The sequence below is a fragment of the Leucoraja erinacea genome, chromosome 2 (genome assembly GCF_028641065.1).
Source record: "Leucoraja erinacea ecotype New England chromosome 2, Leri_hhj_1, whole genome shotgun sequence".
Lineage (NCBI taxonomy): Eukaryota > Metazoa > Chordata > Chondrichthyes > Rajiformes > Rajidae > Leucoraja > Leucoraja erinaceus.
This window is the reverse complement of record NC_073378.1, coordinates 67849106-67872280: the sequence shown is the minus strand read 5'-3', so window position 1 is coordinate 67872280 and position 23175 is coordinate 67849106. Positions and strand designations below refer to the sequence as shown.

General features: G+C 43.5%; 1 protein-coding gene across 2 annotated transcripts in view; it reads left to right on the top strand.

Annotated features, from left to right (window-relative positions):
* Positions 1-23175, top strand: part of LOC129710976 (cadherin-12-like) — an 882389-nt gene that overhangs the window by 753097 nt on the left and 106117 nt on the right. For both annotated transcript variants that reach the window (XM_055658321.1, XM_055658312.1), the window contains one exon: positions 11546-11682. In XM_055658321.1, the coding sequence (XP_055514296.1) occupies positions 11546-11682 (137 nt within the window). The remainder of the gene's footprint in view (positions 1-11545; positions 11683-23175) is intronic.

Sequence of the window (23175 nt, the reverse complement as noted above, 5' to 3'; positions counted from 1 at the left end):
TTCAGAGATGAATAGGGCATAGGAGGAGGGAACAAGTGGCTGCAGAAGATGAACTCTGATAGGAAAGCAAGGTGAACCATGAAATCAGATAGGTGGGTAGATGGAAACAGTGAGGGAAGTGAGCCCAGTGGGGGGAGCGTGTGGATGATAGACAATTGGAGTTGGCGGAAGAAGGGGAAATCAATTGTGTGACAAGGAACTGGGGTAGAGGGCGTTGAAAGAAGGATACCTGTGAGTTGACCTGGGCAGATCAGAAGAAGGGAGAGAGGGACAAATGGAAACAGATCGCCATGAAATCACTCCACAGATGCTGCCTGGTCACTGAGTTTCTCCAGCAGTTCATTACTTACTCAATATTCCAGCAGCTGCCCTCTTTTGGGTCTCCCTCCCTGATTGAACAAACTTAACAAATATATTCCAGTAATCATCATGTCTTGAGACCATTGGCACATGCAGTCAGAGTCTTATGCTCGGAAATAGGCCCTTCAGCCCAAATTACCTATGCTGACCAAAATATTCCATCTATGCTAGTCCCATTGCTCACATTTGTCTCATTTCTCTCTCAGCCTTTCTTGCCCATGTACCTGTCCAAATATATATTTTAATGTTTTTATTGTACTTGCACAGCTACTTCCACTGGATACGCAATTCAAAAAGAACAAGGATAATACATGTACAATGATGATTTCCTTGTTTTAGCAAGAAGCGGTCAGATTTCTAAAATTAATAATGATTATTCAGCCTTTTCAACATCTAACAAATGATTATTAGTTTACCCCAAGGATTATTTAATTAGCAAAAGCACAAAAGGGTAATTATGCTAATTTGTTCCTTAATAGGAGAAACACTAAAGCCAGCACTGAATTAATTGATTTTTGGCTGAAGCTCCACCAAAATGCAATGCAGCTCAAAAGGAATCAATAATTTTGAAAGTGTTTTATAGAAACTTGGGCAGGAAAATTAACAGATGAGAAAGGAACAACAGGAAACTAAAATGAGTAGATGTATAACTGCAGGTACTAGTTTACAAATAAAAGACACAAATGTCAGGAGTAGCACATCAGGCAGCATCTCTGGAGGACGTGGATAGGTGACATTTTGTGTCGGGACCCTTCTTCACACTGAAATGGATGCCTGAGAGTGTTGTAATAACACCATAGAATTAAGCTAATATAGACAAGTTTTGGTTTAAATGTCTGCTAAACATGATGGCAATTAAATTAAATCCATCTATCTGTACATGGTCCATATACCTCTATTCCTTGCTTCTTCATGTTTCTGCCTAAATGCCACAAACAATTACATTTGTTTCCACCAACTCCCCTGGCAGCACATACTAGATACCACATTACAGAACTACCAGTTATTGTGTAAAAAGATTACCCTGCAAATCTACTTTAAACTTTTCGCCAACCACCAAAACTTAAACCACCACCCTGTTTCACCACCCTGACTGTTCCCCCTATCTGTGCCTCATAATTTTGTATACTTCTATCAGGTTGCCAATCAGTAACTGATTGATACTCCAGAGAAAACAATCCAAGTTTGTCCAACCCCTCCTTATGGCTAATTCAGTATTCTGTATTCAATATACAGTATTTACTTTAATGTCATTTTAACTGAGTACTTACATACACAGATGAAATGAAAACATTGTTTCTCAATCAGTTCCCATCAGTGCGGTTAAATAAAAACAGAATAAATACATATAACTTTAAAAATTAAAATTACCATATCTAAATTAGGCCTAAAAATTGACATAAAAACAGACATTCAGACCGAACAGTGGCTTTGCTGTGCTAATACAATCCAATCAAGGCAACACCATGATGAACCTCTTCTGCATCCTCTCCAAGCTTACATCCTTCTTACAATGTGAAACGGACAACATAAAATAATATAGATTTCGACAGCAATTTTATATTTCTTTGAAGAGCTCAAAAGGCATTTTACCACCAATAATCAACTCTCTGAAGTGTAGTCACAACTACAATGCAGAAAGTACAGCATCAGATTTGCATAGAGAGAGTTCACATATAAATTCAACGCTAGCATTTACACTATTTCTAGAGGACTGGAATACAAAAACAGAGATGTAATGCTGAGGCTCTATAAGGTGCTGGTCAGGCCATATTTGGAGAAGAGTCATAGAGTCATAGGGTGATACAGTGTGGCCTAACTTGCCCACACCGGCCAACGTGTCCCAGCTACACTAGTCCCACCTGCCTGCGCTTGGTGCATATCCCTCCAAACTTGTCAGTTTCCATGTACCTGTCTAACTGTTTCTTAAACGTTGGAATAGTCCCAGCCTCAACTACCTCCTCTGGCAGCTTGTTACATACACCCACCACCCTTTGAGTGAAAAAAATACCTCTCAGAATCCTATTAAATCTTTTTCCCCTTCCCCTACTATGGTCCTCAATCCCCCTACTCGGTGCAAGAGATTATGCGTATCTACCCAAACTATTTCTCTCATGATACACATCTATAAGATCACCACTCATCCTCCTGCATTCCAAGGAATAGAGACAGTCTACTCAACCTCTCCCTATATCTCAGACCCTCTCGTCCTGGCAAGATCCTCGAGTACTGTGAGCAACTTTAGGCCCCATATCTGAGGAAGGATGTGCAGGCTCTGGAAAGGGTCCAGAGGAGATTTACAAGAATGATTCCAGGAATGAGGGGGTTAGCATATGATGAGCATTTGATAGTACTAGGCCACTACTCACTGGAGTTTAGAAGGTTGAGCGGGGACCTCATTGAAACTTACAGAATAATGAAAGGCATAGATGGAGTGGATGTGGAATGGATGTTTCCACTGGTAGGAGAGTCTAGGACCAGAGGTCATAGCCTCTAAATTAAAGGGCACTGTTTTAGAAAGGAAGTGAGGAGGAACTTCTTTAGTCAGAGGGTAGTTAATCTGGGAACTCATTGCCACAGAGGGCTGTGGAGGCCTTCCGTGGATATTTTTAAGGCAGTGATATCAAATAAAATAAAATTTATTCATAAAGCACATTTAAAAACAACCCACATTGACCAAAGTGCTGTACAGACCAGAGCAATATGAGTTACCATGCAGCACATAAATAACATAAACACAACATTATAGAATTTAACATTAAACATAAAACCATCCCCCCGCAGCAGAATCAACGTTTCCCACTGTGAGGGAAGGCACGAAGTTCAGCCCTTTTCCTCTGCTGTCGCCACAATGGCGGCCCAATGTCGCAGGCCCTCTCGCCGGTTGATGGAACTCCGGCGTCAGAAGAACACTCTCAATGGTTTGGAGTTCCGAATCAGCTGCTTCCTACTGGAGACCGCGGCTCCCGAAGTCCACGCCAAGCTCCCGAAGTCCACGCCAAGCTCCCGAAGTCCACGCCACGCCAAGGGTGGAGCTCCAATACAGCGATCCTCAGCAAATGATCCCAGGGCCCCGCGATGTTAAAGTCAGCGCTGCCCACGGCTGGAAGCTCCGCAGACCACAGCTCCACAGTGTTAACGTCGGCAGTCCCAGCACCCAGGAGCTCCACATGGCGATCCCCGGTAAGGCATCGCCTGCTCCGTGATGGTACTTCAGTGCTGCGCCGCTGCTGAAGCTGAAGCTCTGGCCGGTGTCCAGCAGGAAAGGTCGCGCCAATCCAGATGGTAGACCGTGAGGAGGGGGCGAAAATGTGGCTCGGAGGAAAGACGCATCCTCGACCAGGTAGTGATTGAGAAAAAACAGTTTCCCTCCTCCCACCCCCCCCCCCCCCCCCCCCCCATCCCCCACATTAAAAGACCTCCAAAACAAAACTTTTTGACAGACTAAAAATTTATAAAAGGATGAAAGGACAAACAGCTGCAGGCGAGGTTGCCACACTCAATGGCACCACCACTCGGAGTGGTGACAATAGATAGACAAGTTCTTGATTAGAATGTGTGTCAAGGGTTATGGGAAGAAGGCAGGAAAATGGGATTAGGAGGCATTGAGCAGCCATGATTGAATGGCAGAGTAGACTCAATGGGCTGAATGGCCTAATTCTACTCCAATACCTTGTGAACTTGTGAACTTTGGAAAGTAATGTGATAATGACTAGATAATCTGTTGTGGAGGGAAGAATTAATATTCACACAGGCACCAGTTGTAAATCACTGGTTCTTCTGCAGAATATCTGGAATCTTTTATGTTTTCCTGAGATGGTCCTTCAGTTGAACATCCCCATCCAAAGGATAATTCTACTCACTATCATTGAAGTGTAGACTGAATTTGTATTTGCTCATGCGAGGATATCGCACTTGAATATAGAATTTGTTTACACCTAGTCCCTAAAGGACCTGTCCCATTTGGGAGACCTCCACTGCGACCTTTGGCGAGTTTGCCCGATACCCATAGTCGCTGCAAGCTCAACACGAGGTCATAGGAGATCTTTGTCACTCTCCTTCGTGCTCGAAAGTTGTCTCAGCGTAGTCGAGGCTACAGCTAGGTTGCGGTTTGGCGGTCGCAAGAAAGACAACTGAATTATTAAATTAATTTTTATTTGGAAATTCACTCTTCAGTTTACAGGCTCTCTTGACACTTCTGGCCACAACGGTGGTCAGTGCGAAAACAAAACTGCGCGAAAACCAGCAGCACCTCTCGCGACAAGTGACAGCGGCTTCCGACCGCCGGGTTCGATACCTGCGTGTGCCAGCAGGTGCCGTTACATGCCCCCCCCCCGCAGTACGGTACGGAAACACACGGGTAACCGGACGGTTCGACCAGAACGTGCAGTCCGAGGTCGCGGGGCAAGCGTAACAGTAGGGGCCAGCAAAGCAGAACCAGAGGGACATGAAAAAAGCAAACGAGGCACGGACATAACAAACGTGACCAAAAAAACATAACCGGGGGTAACAGGTGCAGAGTGCGGCAAAACGGCCGGTGGACGTCCTCCACGTCACGGAGTGGCAACTGTCACCGGGCTATCCTCGTCGACGTGTGCTGGCTTAAGGTGGCTCATGGAGACAAACTCCTCCTTGCCACCCATGTCCAACGTAAACGTCAGGGCACCAGTCCTCAGCACCCCTCGAACGCCTTCTCCGCCTCCTTGGACCAGACCAGGTCCTTAGGTTTACCGGCCAGGCATTAGAACAACAGCCGCATGATGGCGGCTGCTGACGGGACGAATCGGTGGTAGAAATTAACCATCCCAATAAACTCCTGCAGGCCCTTGACAGATAGGGGCTTCGGGAAAGCGACGGATAGCGTCGACCTTCTCGGGCAGCAGCTGCGCGCCATGGCAGGTAATGCTGTAACCCAAGAATGAAATGTAACGCAATCCGAACTGGCACTTTGTGGGGTTGATCATCAACCCATGTTTGCGCTACTGGCCACCAGAATATCATCGAGGTAGATGAATATGAACGGCAAACCCCGACCTTATCCATTAACCTTTGGATTGCTTGAGCAGCGTTCTTCAGACCAAAAGGCATTCTGAGCCATTCGAAAAGGCTGAAAGGGGTGATGATGGCTGTCTTTAGGACGTCGTCGGGATGGACCGGAATTTGATTATACCTGCGAATAAGGTCGACCTTCGAGAAGAAGGTTGCGTCTTCCAGCTGTGGTTACCGATGAGCCGAGAAATCCTGGATGTTTGAGACTGGGTACCGATCTGCTGTGGTTACCGCGTTGAAATGCCTGTAATCACTGCAAGGTCTCCAACCCCCGGACACTTTGGGCACCATGTACAGTGGGGAAGACCAAGGGCTATCCGACCCCTGGACAATCCCCATGTCCTCCATAAGCTGGAAACTGCTCATCTCATGTGGTGCCCACAGTTTACGCTCGGGCGGGAAGCGCTGTCTGGAGGGCGTCAGTACGCCAAGTAGGCCCTCAGTGGGAAGTCGGTGAGCCAGGGCTGCGAACTAAACAACGTTGCTGGATCTCAGCCCCCCCCCCCCCGGACCATGTCGAATCGTTGCTGTCTTCAGGGAGATGCGCATGTTGTCTCAGATGTGCACGGACAATGGCAGAATCTGAATCTGAATCAGCAGTCCGACAAAGGTTGCTGGATCTCAGCTACCATGTCGAGTTGCTGTAGGGGCGTGGACGGAATGCGCGGCTTTGCAGGGCACGGGTCCGACGCAGGGACCATGCATCTGCCTCACACATCGACTAACGGAGAACGCGCGCAAGAAATTGCCCCCAGGATCGGTTGGGCAACGTCAGCAATGGTAAACTTCCACCTGTACGGGCGGGCGTCGAAATATAAGTCCAGGGTACGCGTATCGTAAGTGCGAATGTCGCTCCCATTAACAGCCGAGAGGACCGGTCCTGCCTTACCGACGCGAAGCAGGATGCTAGCAATGGCACCGGAGTCCACCAGGAAACGGTGGCTGGAATGGCGATCACGGACGTAGAGGCGTTCATTTGGGCCGATCGCATTCGCCTCTATGGACGATCGGCCGAGACATTTCCCTGGTACGAGCAGTGGCTCCGGCATCTTCGGGCTTCCTGTCCTTAGCGTTGATCGTAGTAACACCAGTGACGTTGGCTGTAGACCACTAGAAGCGGCAATGCTTCTTCGGCACTGGGCTGGGCTTCTTCTTCCTCCCGATGTCGTCTCGGTTGCACCCGCGCCAGGGGGCTGGTGAAAGCACACGTCCCACAATTCATCAGCTCTCTCCGCAAGCTGTTGGGGATCGCTGAAATCAGTGAACTGTGAGGAGGATGCTATGAAAATGCAGGGTGACTTGGACAGGTTGGGGGAGAGGGCAGATGCATGGCAAATTAAGTTTAATGTGATGAATGTGAGGTTTTCCACTTTGGTATCAAAACCAGGAAGGCAGATTACTATCTAAATGGCGTCAAGTTGGGTAAAGGGGAATTACCACGGGATCTGGGGTTCCTTGTACATCAGTCTATGAAAGTAAGCAATCAGGTGCAGCAGGCAGTGAAGAGAGCGAATGGCATGTTTGTCTTTATAACAAGAGGAGTCGAGTATAGGAGCAAAGAGGTCCTTCTGCAGTTGTACAGAGCCCTAGTGAGACCTCACCTGGAGTATTGTGTGCAGTTTTGTTCCCCTAATTTGAGGAAGGACATTCTTGCTATTGAGGGAGTGCAAAGTAGGTTTACAAGGTTAATTCCCGGGATGGCTGAACTGTCATATGCTGAGAGAATGTAGAGGTTGTGCTTCTACACACTGGAGTTTAAAAGGATGAAAGGGATTGAAACATATAAGATTGTTAAGGGATTGGACACGCTAGAGGCAGGAAACATGTTCCCGATATTGGGGGAGTCCAGAACTAGGAGCCAAAGTTTAACAATAAGGGGTAAGCCATTTAGAACGGAGACATGAAAACACTTTTTCTCACAGAGAGTTGCAAGTCTGTGGAATTCTCTGCCTCAGAGGGCGGTGGAGGCCGGTTCTCTGGATACTTTCAAGAGAGAGCTAGATAGGGCTCTTAAAGATAGCGGAGTACAGGGATATGTGGAGAAGGCAGGAACGGGGTACTGATTGGGGATGATCAGCCATGATCACATTGAATGGTGGTGCTGGTTTGAAGGGCCGAATGGCCTACTCCTGCACCTATTGTCTATTGTCTATTGTCAATTGTGAATTGTTTTCTGATTTAAACATTAAACCTAATTGTCTTGAATTGACAACTGAAAGGTTGCTGTTATTATTTTCCTTTGATACTGGTCAGGGAATGTCTAATTCTTGTGTGGGTTCAATAGACTGAGTCCTGGCAGTGAGAAATCTCAAAAAAAACAAAATCTTTAATAGATGGATCATCAAAATCTACATAAACACTATGTAAATACAAATAAGCACTGCTTGGTTGGGTGAAGCTCGTGTATGCAGCTGGAGTAGGTTTTGTTTGGAAAGGAGATACTGAAAATTTGCTAATGTTACTTTGAATCCCTTCATCCAAATCATTGATGTATATAGTAAACAGCTGCGATCCCAGCACCGAGCCTTACGGTACCCCACTAGCCTGCCATTCTGAAAGGGACATGTTCTTTGTTTCCTGTCTGCCAACCATTTCTCTATCCATGTGAGCACTCTACCCCCAATTCCATGTGCCCTAGTTTTGCCCACTAATCTCCTACGTGGGGCCTTATCAAATGCTTTCTGAAAGTCCAGGTACACTACATCCACTGGCTCTCCCGTGTCCATTTTCCTAGTTACTGCTTCAAAAAATTCCAGAAGATTACTCAAGCATGATTTCCCTTTCATAATTCCATGCTGACTCGGACCGATCCTGTTACTGCTATCTAAATGTTTGGCTATCTCATCTTTATAAGTGACTCCAGCATCTTCCCCACCATCGATGTCAGGTTAACTGGTCTATAATTCCCTGTTTTCTCTTTCCTGCCTTTCTTAAAATGTGGGATAACATTAGCTACACTCCAATCCACAGGAACTGATCCTGAGTCTATAGAACATTGGAAATTTATCACCAATGCACCCACGTTTTCTAGAGCCACTTCCTTAAGTACCCTGGGATACAGACCATCAGGCCCTGGGGATTTATCAGCCTTCAGGCCCTCCCATCAGTCTATCCAACACCATTTCCTGCCTAATGTGTATTTCCTTCAGTTCCTCCGTCATTTTCCCTGCAGCCCTTTTTGAAAAGCGGCACAACATTTGCCACCCTCCAATCCTCTGGCACCTCCCCTGTATTCAAGGAAAATTAATAAATCTCAACCGGGGCTCCCGCAATTTTCTCTCTAGTTTCCTGCAATGTCCTTGGATATATCTGATCTGGCCCCGGAGATTTGCCCACCTTCAATAATGATGTAGTGTCAGTGCTTCCTCGGCGCTAACCCCAATTGCTCTCATGACACTTCCAGCGACTGCTCCAATTTCCTCCATCCTACTGTCTTTCTCCTTGGTAAATACAGTGGAGAAATACTCATTGAGGACCTTGCCCATCTCCTGTAGCTCCACCCAGAGGTGACCACTTTCTATCCTGAGAGGTCTCACTCTCTCTCCGTTACCTTTTTCCCCTTTATGGATTTATAATATCTTTTGGGATTGTCTTTTATGCTACCCGCCAGAGCTATCTCCTGGCCACTTTTTGTCCTTCTGATCTCCTTTTATTAGTTTGCTCCTCAGTTCTCTTCAGTACACTTTTAAAAACATCCCACTTGGCCGAAGTTACTTTCCCCTTAAATAACCTGCTCCAGTCAACTTGAGCGACACCTTCTCTCATACCCTCAAAGTTGGCCTTACCCCAGTTGGGCATTTTAACATGTTGAACCTCTCCGCCCCGATCCATAACTATCTTAAACCTCATAAATCTGTGGTCACTTGTCCCAAAAGGCTCCTCCACACACACTTCATTAACCTAAGCCAATTAGCCTACGTACCTGCACGTCTTAGAAATGTGGGAGGAAACAGTAGCACACAGGGAAACCCCACATGGTTACAGGAAGAACGTGCAAACTCCTTATGGACAGCACCTGTAGTCGGGAGCGAAACCCAGGTCTCTGGCGCTGCACGGCAGCAACTCTACCACTGTGCCACTGTGCTGCCCTTTTGTTTTATAGATACAGTGCAGAAACAAGCCCTTTGGCCCAGTGAGTCTGCGCCGACCTATGAGAACCCATACACTAGTTCCACCCTACACACACCATGGACAATTTACAGAAGCCAATGTGTGTGGAAACCGGAGCACCCGGAGAATACCCTTATGGTTACAGGGAGAATGTGCAAACTCCGTTGAGACAGCACCAGTAGTCAGGATCAAACTCGGGTCTCTGGCGCTGTACAGCAGCAACTCTACCACCGCACCACCGTGTCATTAGGTTCTGATGTAACATCGTAAAAATTTCAAAAAATTGTCATTAAAAAGTTTTGTTCCTCTCGTACTTATTCCTTCACAATCCGATTCGAACAATTTGAAATTCAAACAAGTCATTGGAGAGCAATTTTGTAATATGTGTTCAAGAAGGAACTGCAGATGCTGGAAGATCGAAGGTACATAAAATTGCTGGAGAATTGCTCCAGCAATTTTGTAATATGTGTTCTTTGGACCCCCCAGAACTGGATGAGGACTCACACCCCACCTCCTCCTCCCCCCCCCCCCCCCCCCCCCACCCACCCCCCCCCCACCTTGTTTATGTTTACAGATTTCTAAATGACATCTTTATATTTTTAGATTAACAATTCACTTCTGTGTAAAATATAAAGGGCTTCTAATGGTCACATTGTAAAACGTATGGCCTAACACAAGCCTTTTAAACTTTCTGGGCTCAAGAGTATTTGACCCTAGGCATGTGAATAAAACAGTTGAAGTTGCGGGATTAAATCGCCCCCCTCAGCCTTTCAAGTACCATTGTTTAAATTGATGTCGTTTTTTAATAGGAACTGCTCTTGTACTGTCATGTTTCGTTGAAATTGTTATTGAGCTTTTTATCGTGTTCTGGTTTGGTGCTTATGTAAATGGTGTTATCAGTGTGCATTGCCAAATTAACCACTTCTATTTTTGTCATTCAATGCACCTAATTTAGGGCCATCATTTTACAATGATTTTTTTGACAAGAATTGAAATGATTTGGTTGACAGATAATCATGAGTCATTTTAGTTCATTTCCAAATCTGCCAGTCTGATTTACATTAGTATATATATGCAAAGTGAAAAAATAAAGTCAAGTCTTTGGTAATTTCTTAAGAAGAACCATCCTCACAGAAAGGATATGGAAGCTTTGAAAAGGGTGCAGAAGAGGTTTACCAGAATGTTGTCTGGATTAGAGGGTTTTAGCTATTAGGAGAGGGTGGACAAACTTGAATTGTTTTCACTGGAGTGCCAAAGGATAAGAGGAGACCTAATGGAAACATTTAAAATTATTGAAGGCATAAATAAGGTAGAGAGTTAATACTTTTCCCCAGGATTGAAATGAAAAAGCCTAACAGGCATAGCTTTAAGATGAGAGGGGCAAAATATAAAGGAGATAAGTCGGTCAAGTTTTTTACACAGAGAGTATTGGCTGCCTGAAATGCGCTGCCAGGTATAGTGGTGGAGATAGATGCGGTTGGTACCATTTAATAGACTTTTAGAGAGGCACATGCATGCACAGGGAATACAGGGATAAGAATCTTGTGCAGGCAGAATAGATTAGTTCAACCTGATATCATGTTAAGCACAGACATTATGAGCTGGAAGGCCTGTTCCTATGCTATACTGTTCTAAGTACCATGTAACCATAAAGAACAGGAAGTGAGAGGAAAATTAAGTCCCTCTAGATGCTTCATGCATCAATAAGATCATGGCTAATTTTCAACATCACCTCCATTTTCCAACCAGGTACAATACCTCTTAATTGTCTGTTTCAAATATCAATTGATCTCAGTCTTAAACCATTGAAACGTTTAAGCATCCTGATCCATAAGCAAATTGAGCAGTTCCCCACCCTCTACAAATTTTTCACCCCTATCTCCCAACAACAAGATCAGTGACTTGAAATAAAAATATTAAACAAACATTAACTGAATTGTTGAAATAACATGCATGTAAATTCTGTTGAACTCCATGGTGCACATTAAATGCTTATGTGCAAATTTTTATTTTATTGACGATCCAGGTACTCGATTGATAAAAGCAGTGACCAGGAGAGATACTTCACCATTGATGAGATTGATGGAACGATTGCTACCAATAACATACTGGACAGAGAGGATATTTCCCAGTATAATATATCTGTCCTGGCAACAAAAGTCAGTAAGTACTCCATACACACGGCTTGTGAGGTTTCTAAGAAAACATTGTACTTTGAGTGCTAACTTCAAAAGGAAATAATTGTCAGAATTCCTGCCTCTGTTAAAGTAAGCAAAACACAAAGGCTTAAACAAATTTGAGTAAATGTTGCTCAAAATTGTGAAGTAATTTGGAAGTTCAATACTTCTGGTGCAACCACCATTTCGAGCAAGGGCAGTAATTGAGCAGTGTGTTAGAACATAACCTTACATATGACAATCCTCTCTCTTCAGTGTACTGAAATATTGAATGCAAGATACATGTATGTCTTCAACATGATACTCCACGACATCTGGAGTTATCAGTTAGGATTTATAATTATGAATATAATTATTTAGGATGAAGATGGTGAAGGATCAGCAATGACTATTGATCACCCTGCTTCAAAACTGATGCATGAAACCTTGTATAATTTGCCAAATGGTAACATGTTGTAAAGTTGTGTTGGTCAAGTTAATCATATCTCTATCAAACACTGGTATATAAATATATTGGTTAATAGCTCTAGGTATATGACCTGTGCCGATAAAACACTACAAGTTTAAAAAAAAATTACAGAGTACAGAGTAGAGAATCCTTTTAGTGTGAAGGAATTAGGAAGGAGTAAGCATTGAATTTAGATTTTAAAAGAATGTTTTGTATTTGGATATGAAAAGCAGTTGGACAGAGAGGCAATACTCTTGCAGAGAATTTTCGAGGGCAGATTAATTAATTTAGAACATTGAATAAGTATGGATTAATGAGGAATAATGGTGTGGGTCTGACGATGTTGGCTGCCTTTTTGAGGCAGCGAATTTGATAGATTCTTTCAATGGTGGGGAGGTCAGAGCTGGGGATGGATTGTGCAGTGGTCACAACTTTTTGCAGTCTTTTCTGTTCCTGGACGTTCAAGTTGTTGAACCAGGCCATGATGCAACCAGTCAGTATGCTCTCTACTGTGCACCTGTAGAAGTTCAAGAGAATCCTCATTGACATCCCAAATCGCCATAGTCTTCTCAGGAAGTAGAGGTGCTGATGTGCCATTTTCATAATTGCATCAGTGTGCTGGGACCAGGAAAGGTCTTCGGAAATATGTATGCCCAGGAATTTGAAGTTATTGGCCATCTCCACCATCGACCCATTGAAGTAAACAGGGTTGTGTGTCCTCATCCTTCCTCTCCCGTAGTCCACAGTCAGTTCCTTGGTTTTACTGAAGTTGAGAACCAGGTTGTTGTGCTGGCACCATTTGGTCAATCGGCTGATCTCACTTCTATACTCAAACTCGTCACCATCTGTAACTCGTCCAACAACAGTGGTGTCATCAGCGAACTTGATTATGGAGTTTGCACTATGTCCGGCTACACAGTCATGGATATAGAGTGAGTAAAGCAGGGGTCTGAGCACAGAGCCTTGAGGTACTCCAGTACTGATTGTTACTGAGGATGAAGTGTTTCTGCCAATTCAAACAGACTGTGGTCTGTGGATGAGGAAGTCAAGGATTGCAGAGGGGTGCGCAGAGACCCAGTTCCATGAGCTTGGTAAGCAGCTTGGAGGGAATGATGGTATTGAATGCCGAGCTGTACTCAATAAACAGCAGCCTGGCTTAAGTGTTTTTATTGTCTAAGTGGTCCAATACAGTGGAGAGCCAGTGTGATCACATCTTCCATTGACCTTTTGTGACGGTATACAAACTGTCGTGGGTAGAGTTTCTTGTTGAGGTACGAGTTGATATGCACCATAACCAGCCCCTCAAAGCACTTCATCACCACAGATGTTGGTTCCACTGGTCGATAGTCGTTGAGGCACGTCACTTTACTCTTCTTGCGCACTGGTATTATTGATGCCCTCTTAAAGCAGGGGGGAACCTCAGACCTCAGAAGTGTGAGGTTGAAAACCAGGTGGGACCCTCAGACCTTAAAAAGCAAGTGGGAACCTCAGACCTCAGAAGTGAGAGTCTTGAGTACAGAATACAAATGTATAACATGCTAACTACACACTAAAGTAGAAGTGTAAACTGATGCAAGGAAGGACATTTAATCCTTTAGATCTTCGTAATCCAAAATGCTAACTGGCACATGGTTCTCACACAGTGAGTAGCTAATGTGATAGTGCGGCACTGATAACACCATTGGTTGCCAAGCATCACTTCTAAGAACTTTACATTGTGATATATGGCAGCCAAATAAATTCTCTGCGCCATGAGATTCTAAGTGGACAACTACTTCAAGAGATATTGGTTTGTTCACATTTCTGAGCATGCAATTGGTTAATTGCCATATTTCAATACAAAATAAAGGAAAGCCTTGTAGACCAGCAGATCAATTCCATGTCCCCATTAGTTATCCCCATAATGTAACTTCTCCATGATCCCATTAACTGCCCCAAGATTCTGCAACTCACCCACACATAAGCTTAAATTGCACAAATGTTATAAATAAACTAAACTAAATTAAACTAAACAATTACCCTCAGGCAGGTGTTGGGAGGTAGGCCAGCAGCACTTTGAGCTGGCATCAAAAATAAACTTCTGGCTTCTAGTTACATAGAACAATACAGCACAAGAAATTTGGTCCACAATGTCTGTTTCAGATGTGATGCCAAGACCGTCATGTATCTACCTGCATATAATCCATATCCCACCATTCCGTTTATCCATATATCGATCCAAATGCCTTTTAAACACCACTATCATATCTGCCTGCACCACCATCCCCAGCCACACATTCCAGGCATTCACAACCCCCTGTGTAAGAAACGTGCACTACACATCTCCTTTAAATGTTGTCCCTTTTACCTTAAAGCACCTTCCCTCTAGTATTTGATTTTTCAAACCTGGAAAAAGACGTTCTGACTGTCTGTCCTATCTATGACTCTCTTAATTTTTTAGACTTCTATCAGGTCTCCACACAACCTGCAGCATTCCAGAGAAAACAATCCAAGTCTCTCCAACCTTTTTCTGTAGCTAACACTCTCTAACCCTTGCATCATTCCGGTAAGCCTCCTGGCACCCTTTCCAAAGCCTCATCTTTCCTGTGATGGGGTGACCAGAACTACATGCAATACTTCAAATGCAGCCTAACTAAAGTCCTATGAAACTGCATCCTGATTTCCTGACTCAACATATGAAAACAAGCATACCATATGCCTTCTTTACAACTCTATCTACTTGTGTTGCCACTTTCAGGAAGCAGCAGAGTTGATCCCCATGATCCCTCTGCACATCCATGCTATTAAGGCTCATGCCATGTATATATTCCCCTTCATTTGATCTTACAAAGTGCAACACCTCACACTTGCTCAGATTAAACACCATCTGCCATTGATCTGCCTATTTCTGTAGCTGCAGGATCCGTCTGTGAAGGTTCCATCCAGTGTCGTAGCATTTTGAAGCAGGAGCTGTCAGGTCCTCCTGAGCAACCTTTGGTCGAAGTCAATGTCAAAGTCAAATTTATTTGTCACATGCACCAATGAAGGCACAGTGAGATTTATTTGCCATGCAGTGATACACTTAAAAAAAGAACACAATAGAGTTCAACACAAACATCCACCACAGCATTCCTCATTGTGGTGGAAGGCAACACAGTTCAGCCAGTCCTCCTCTGTGGTGGAAGGCAACAAGGTTCATCCAGCCAGCCAGTGTTAATTTGCCATGTACATCTAAATTTCACCCCAACCACTTGATTTCCAATAACCATCCAAGCATTTTGCCCTTGTTTAAGTCTTAAAATAGCAGAGCTGAATTTCAAAAAACTGGTAATTTCTCTTGTGTTTGAAATTTAGCAAGCATGACTTCTCTGTTGTATCTGTTGGGTTAATTGATATGTGTTTGAGTCTTGCACATATCCTGCATCAATTTGGTAAACAGATCTGCAAAGGTTGCTTTAAGAATTGATGTATTGCTGCTTTGATATTTAAATGAGGATCCTGGAATGCGAGAGACTGCCAGACATTTTGGGTCACTTAATTTTGATTAATTACTGTATATCCTCAAAGCATTAGTCATGGCATGTGTTGTGCAAACTGGGTAGCATTTTCATTTATTCAGAACACCAGGCAATAAAAATAATTATATTACTCAGTTAAATTGAATAACAATTCTAATTTCTTGGAAAATAAAATAATTTATGTATGTCTTACATTATTTATGCATATTTTTAATTAACTATTTATAAATTATTGGAAAAAAGGTAATGCCTGTGCATATGTGTGGGCTGTAAAGGTTGAAGCAAGGAGAAGCAGAATGATTTACGGTGGTCAGCTCCAATCATTCAGCCATGTTGAAAATTAATCAAATAGTTTTGAAAGGATATTGTGACTTTTCGTATTCATGAGAATATGCTGACATCCTCAGATTACCTTGCGGAATGGCAGAAGTTTTGTGTAATGAGTATAGAAGTTGGGATGTAATGTTAAAATTGTACAAGGCATTGGTGAGGCCAATTCTGGAGTATGGTGTACAATTTTGGTCGCCTAATTATAGGAAGGGTGTCAACAAGATAGAGAGAGTACAGAGGAGATTTACTAGAATGTTGCCTGGGTTTCAGCAACTTAGTTACAGAGAAAGGTTGAACAAGTTAGGGCTTTATTCTTTGGATCGCAGAAGGTTAAGGGGGGACTTGATAGAGGTCTTTAAAATGATGAGGGATAGACAGAGTTGATGTGGATAAGCTTTTCCCACTGAGAGTAGGGAAGATTCAAACAAGGGGACATGACTTGAGAATTAAGGGACAGAAGTTTAGGGGTAACATAAGGGGGAACTTCTTTACTCAGAGAGTGGTGGCTGTGTGAAATGAGCTTCCAGTGAAGGTGGTAGAGGCAGGTTCGTTTTTATCATTTAAAAATAAATTGGATAGTTATATGGATGGGAAAGGAATGGAGGGTTATGGTCTGAGTGCAGGTATATGGGACTAGGGGAGAATACGTGTTCAGCACGGACTAGAAGGGTCGAGATGGCCTGTTTCCGTGCTGTAATTGTTATATGGTTATATGGTTATATGGTAATACTGCTGGTATTTTCTCTAACCGTTAGGTACCATTGGTGAACTTGGAACATCACAGGCTGAAAATTCTCTGGAAATTTGTGAATATCCTGAAATTCTAGAGACTTTTTTGGTCTGTGCGATATTTGAAATCTGCTCTATTGTTGCAATTCATGAATCCAACTAGATAGGAAGAGCTTCCTGTAACTTCTTAGCAGTTGTGCCAAAGAACCTTTGAACGGGATATGAGTTATTGTAGACTATGACTTCAGAATCTAATTTCACTTAAATGGAGGAAAACTGCCATGAGAGAACAAGGTTAATTTCAGATACTTTTTTAATTTAACTGTACAAAATTGTTAATAAATGTTTTTTGAAAATTAAGTTGAATCTGAAAAGTTCCTGAATATATCTGAATATCAGAGACATTGAGAAGCATTCAAAGCCCTAGAGAGCAATAAGCCAATAAGCCAATTCTTTCCAGCATTTCCATAAGGAAGGCTAACTAAGTCATGTTCTGTCATTTGGTGACACTTAGAACCAGAAGTCCTGCACTGCGTAAGACCACGTTAACCATGATTGAGCCGGCTTTATTCAAGAAGATAGAGGCATAAAACCCCAGGGTCATACAGCGTTGAAAGACCCGTCATCATGCCCATGCTAACCAGTGAACTCCTCCATATTACTCACAATTTCCAGCACCTGTCCAGAACTTTCATTCCATTGGTGAGTCAAGTGCACAGGTGGGCTGCCATTGCCTAAATATTAACAATTTCAGCAGGAATCCCAGCAGACTCAAGACACAGCCAGGGACTCCATCCAGACCAATTGCTTACTGCCTGCTGTGGTGACTTTTGGTGCAAGCACACCTGCAGTTGATGTTCCTTCACAGACCTACTGTTCAGAGTGGGCATATAATGCATATATCTTATTAGGGAGGGACCGGCTGTTGCTATTGATATTGCCAGCATTTGCTTTGTTGCTCAATATGATAAGTTTTAAACTACAATTTGTGAGGGAGAGGGGAAAATCGGAAGTGTCAGTATTACAGTTAAACAAAGACACAAACAACTTCCCTGGTGTACTAGTGGCCAGAGGATCTAGAGTGATGGAGGAACTGAAGGAAATTCACATTAGGCAGGAAATGGTATAAGGTAGACTGATGGGACTGAAGGCTGATAAATCCCCAGGGCCTGATGGTCTGCATCCCAGGGTACTTAAGTGGCTCTAGAAACCGTGGACACATTGGTGATCATTTTCCAATGTCCTATAGATTCAGGATCAGTTCCTGTGGATTGGAGGGTAGCTAATGTTATCCCACATTTTAAGAAAGGTGGGAGAGAGAAAACAGGGATTTGTAGACCAGTTAGCCTGCATCGTTAGTGGGGAAGATGCAGGAGTCAATTATAAAATATGAAATAGGGGCACATTTGGTAAGCGATAACAGGATCCAAGTCAGCATGGATTTACAAAGGGGAAATCATGTTTGACTAATCTTCGAGAATTTTTTGAGGATGTAACTAGGAAAATGGACAAGAGAGAGCCAGTGGATGCAGTCTACCTGGACTTTCAGAAAGCATTTGATAAGGTCCTACAAAGGAGATTAGTGGGCAAAATTAGGGCACATGGTATTGGTGGTAGGGTACTGACATGGATAGAAAATTGGTTGGCAGTCAGAAAACAAAGAGTAGGGATTAACGGATCCATGTCAGAATGGCAGGCAGTGACTGCTAGGATACCGCAAGGCTCGATGCTGGGACCGCAGCTATTTACAATATATATCAATGATTTAGATGATGGAATTCAAAGTAACATCAGTAAATCTGCAGATGACACAAAACTGGGTGGCAGTGTGAACTGTGAGGAGGATGCTATGAGGATGCAGGGTGACTTGGACAGGTTGGGTGAGTGGGAAGGTATGGCAGATGGAGGTAAAATGCTGGTAAAATTGCTGGTAAAATCAGGAAGGCCGATTATTATCTGAATGGTGTCAAATTGGGAAAAGGGGAAATACAAAGAGATCTGGGGTTCTTGTTCATCACTCAATGAAAATAAGCATACAGGTACAGCAGGCAGTGAAGAAAGCTAATGGGATGTTGGCCTTCATAACAAGAGGAGTTGAGTATAGGAGCAATGAGGTCCTTCTGCAGTTGTACAGGGCCCTAGTGAGACCACACCTGGATAACTGTGTGCAGTTTTGGTCTCCAAATTTGAGGAAGGACTGTCATATGTTGATAGAATGGTGTGGCTGGGCTTGTATATTCTGGAATTTAGGATGAGAGGGAATCTTATTGAAACATAAAAGATTGAAACATATAATAAGGGATTGGACAGACTAGAGGCAAGAAACTTGTTCCCAATGTTGGGGGAGTCCAGAATCAGGGGCCACAGTTAAAGAATAAGAGGTAGGCCATTTAGAACGGAGACGAGGAAAAACATTTTTACCCAGAGTGTTATGAATCTGTGGAATTTTCTGCCTCAGAAGGCAGTGGAGGCTAATTCTCTGAATGCTTTCAACAGAGAGTTAGATAGAGCTCTTAAAGATAGCGGAGTCAGGGGATATGGTGAGAAAGCAGGAACGGGGTACTGAATGTGGATGATCAGCCGTGATCACAATGAATGGTGGTGCTGGCTCGAAGGGCCGAATGACCTACTCCTGCACCTATTGTCTATTGTCTATTATAGCATGCAAGCCTTGCCGCAATCTATGGGTGTCTGTGTCATTGCTTCGAGACTTCAGCTTGGCCCAGAATTCCCGCTTGGCATCCTTAATGGTTCTGTAAATGTTGTAGATAGTTTTCTTGCATCGCCAAGGTGAGTGAGAGAGAGAGTGAAAATGAGGCAAATTTATTTTAGAGACACAGCACGGAAACAGGCCCTTCGATCAACAGATTCTGCGTGACCAGTGATCACACCATACATTTATCTACATACATTAGGGACAATTTTACAACTAACAAAGCCAATTTATCTACAAACCTGTACATCTTTGGAGTATGGAGGGAAACTGGAGTACCCGGATAAAATGCATGCAGTCACAGGGAGAATGGACAAACTCCATATAGACAGCACCCATAGTCAGGATTGAACCCAGGTCTCCAGCACTGTAAGAGTGCAACTCTACCATTGCGCCACTGTGCTGCCCCAAGTAAAAAAGGGAAAGAAAGAGACTAGATGCAAATGTTTAAGCAAATGCATGATTTGAAGATTCAGACCTCAAATGTTCAGTCTGAATGTTTATGACATGATTTGTCAAAAAATGAGCTGTTGTTAACAAACTTATTTTGAACCTCAATGAAAAGGTGTTGTGGTCTGGGAAAAGAAAAGCTAAAATGAGAGTGGCATGAAGAATTACAATGACTTAAAATTAAAATACTCAACAATAACTTGGTTGCTTTAGCAATTCCACTCACGTTGCTGGTACACACAGTCCATGTCTTTTTTCTGCTGTCAAGAAAACTGCTGGTTCAGTTTTGCTGGGCAAAATACTGGATATTACAAATGTTCTTAATTAATATTAATGTGCACACAGACAAAGTGTTCTCCTGGATAAGGGTTAAACGTGAATTTTTCAGAACATCGTAGTTTGTTAGCCTTTTGACAAAAAATAAGCAACAGGGTGTGCGGTACATGTTTAGTGCACAGGCTGTGTTAAGGGTTTAAGTGAATATTTTGTGTCAATCCTTTTCACATGACACCCAGAGACCCTCTTTAGTTTTCAGAATAACCTTCCACATTAGTGGAAAATTTGAATGCATTTTTACTGGTTTGCATGAATACTGGTTTCATTGACAATTACAATCCCTAGAAGGCCTAGGTATTGTTCCTGAAATCCACAATTTAGGAAAAAGAGGCAGGATATTTAGAAAACAATTATACAGTTGACTGGAGTCAATGTTATTTTGACAAACTTAGAGTTTTTCGAGAATGGATTAAGGGTGATTGTAGTTGGATTTCCAAAAGGGATTTGACAAGTTGCCACATAAAATATCACTACTAGTTCAAAGCTCATTATGAGTACATCGGCATGGATGAAGGATTGACTAACAGCAGAAAGCAGTGTCAGGAGAAAGGGGTAATTTTCAGGTTGGTGCGCTGTCACTAATGGGGAGTCACAGGGTTTAATGCTGATGACTTAAACCATTTACAATATATATTAAACTGTGACATGACCTGATTATATTATAACCATACAAATGACAAGGCAAGATTTGAGGAGGAAGCCAAAGTCTCAAAATGGATGAGGAATGGTTAAATGAATGGGTTAAATTTTGTCAGATAGATTCTCGGGTGTGGGGGGTGGGGGGGGAGTAGGGAGTGGGAGGTAGGGATGCGAGTCAACCATTTGGAAAAAAGAAAAAAAAGCAGAATATTGATTAAATTGGCAAATACTCAGCAAGTCAGGCAGAATCCAAGGTCAAAATCCAAGTCAAGGCATATAATAAACTTTTCTGTAAATAACCATTCATTAAACCGAGGGAAAGATAACAATCAAACCTTTTAAGTAGCTGAGAAGGGGTATTTTTAGTTTAATTTAGTTTAGAGATATAACATGGAAGCAGGCCCTTCGGCCCACCGAGTTCGCACCGTACAGCAATCCCTGTACACTAGTTCTATCATTACACTAGGGGCAATTTACAGAAGCCATTAAACCCACAAACAAGCATGTCAGTGGGAGGAAATCGGAGCACCTGGATAAAACCCACGCAGTCACGAGCAACATGCAAACGCTGCACAGACATCATCCATAGTTAGGATCAAACCTGGATCTCTGGCACTGTGAGGCAGCAGCTTTACCACTGCACCACTGTGCCACACTAAATAAGGCAGAGAAAATAATATAGACTGGTCATTTCACATAGTCTGATAGAGAAGATATCAAATGGCAGAAGTGGTGGTTGTACCGGCTGTGAAAGGGAATTAATTGGTTTGTTTCCGTCTGAGGAAGATGGAAATAGAGGAAGATAATTTTTAAAAAGGAGAAGGGAACTGCTCTGCCCAGGACAAGAAGGTTCTGCAGAGAGTAGTGCGTTCAGCCGAACACACTATATGAACTACACTCGCCCCCCTGCAGGAACTATACATCAGAAGGTGCAACTCCAGAGCTAACAAGATCATGGGAGATCCCTTCCACCCCAGCAACGGACTGTTCCAGCTACTATGGCCATGCTGTGAAAATGGAGAGGATGAGAAGGAGTTTCTTCCCAGAGGTCATTAGGACTGTAAACTCCTATCTCACCAGGGACTAGTTTTACTGTACCAATTTACTGTTGTATGGGGTCTTTTTAAAATTGCTGGTTTTACCTTTTTTTCCTCCCACAAATATGTAATATGTGAATATGTGATTCAGTTCAATTCTGTTTTATAGTTTTTTTGCACAATGCGCAAGCATTGCCACTTTTCATTTCACTGCACATCTTGTATGTGTATGTGACAAATAAACTTGACTTGATTTGACTTGACCTGACTTGGGAGGAGAAGATATGTATGGTGATGGCATCACACTGGAGACACTGGAAATCATGAAAGGCAGGGGGGGGGGGGGGGTACGTCCCCCCCCCCCCCCTCCCTATTTTGAGAGGTGGGGGACGATCCCCCACATTTTTTGTAATCCGGATTTTAAAAATCCGTGGAAAAAAAAAGCTGTTATAAATCTCTGCTTTCCGCGAAACAGTGGGGGTGGGACTGATGATCAAGGGCGCCAAGAGAGACTTAGGTCAGCAGGCAATGGGGGGGGGGGGGGGGCCATGATGTTTCAGCGTGATGATGGGAGGAGGGATGTGTGGGAAGTAGGGGGGTGGGACTGAGGATAGAGCGCACTGATTGGAGGAGGGAGACGTCCTGGTGGAGCAAAGAGCAGAGCGGAGCTTCAATTGGCCTGTTCGTGGGGCTTTTCATCGCCCAGCCCGGCGCAGTTTAAAATCGACCTCAGGATCTTCCACCATCCCGCTGTCAAATTGCTGTGTCGAGGCGATCGAGGCTCCCGATGTTGAAGCCCCCGTGATTCGGGGCAGAGGAAGCTGCTGTTGCCGGATTTTGGAGTCGGTCACCAACCAGGTCAGTTGCCGATGTTACCGGCCATAGGGCCCACGCCGAAACCTTGCATATGTGCGAATGCGCGCGCGTGCATGTGTGCACGCCTGCCAAGAAATTGTATCCCCCCCATATTTTGACAGCGATTTCCATGCCTGATGAAAGGTAATTGAATGATGTGTCGGCTAGTTAGGTGGAGATTGGGGGCAAGAAAAATACCCTTGTTCTGATTTGGGAAGATGTGGCGAGAACAAAATTGCACACAATGGAACAAATTGGTTGTAAACCCCTTCTGCTGGGATTCCTGCTATAATGACTGCTAACCCCATTATGATAGCGGGAAAATAATGGAATCAAGAGAAAAGATTACACCTCAGTTGCAGTGCAGAAAATGTCATCATTATAAAGGTATGATGGACGCCAAATCTTCTTTCCAAGAAAAAGGGAAGGATCAAGTGCATTCATG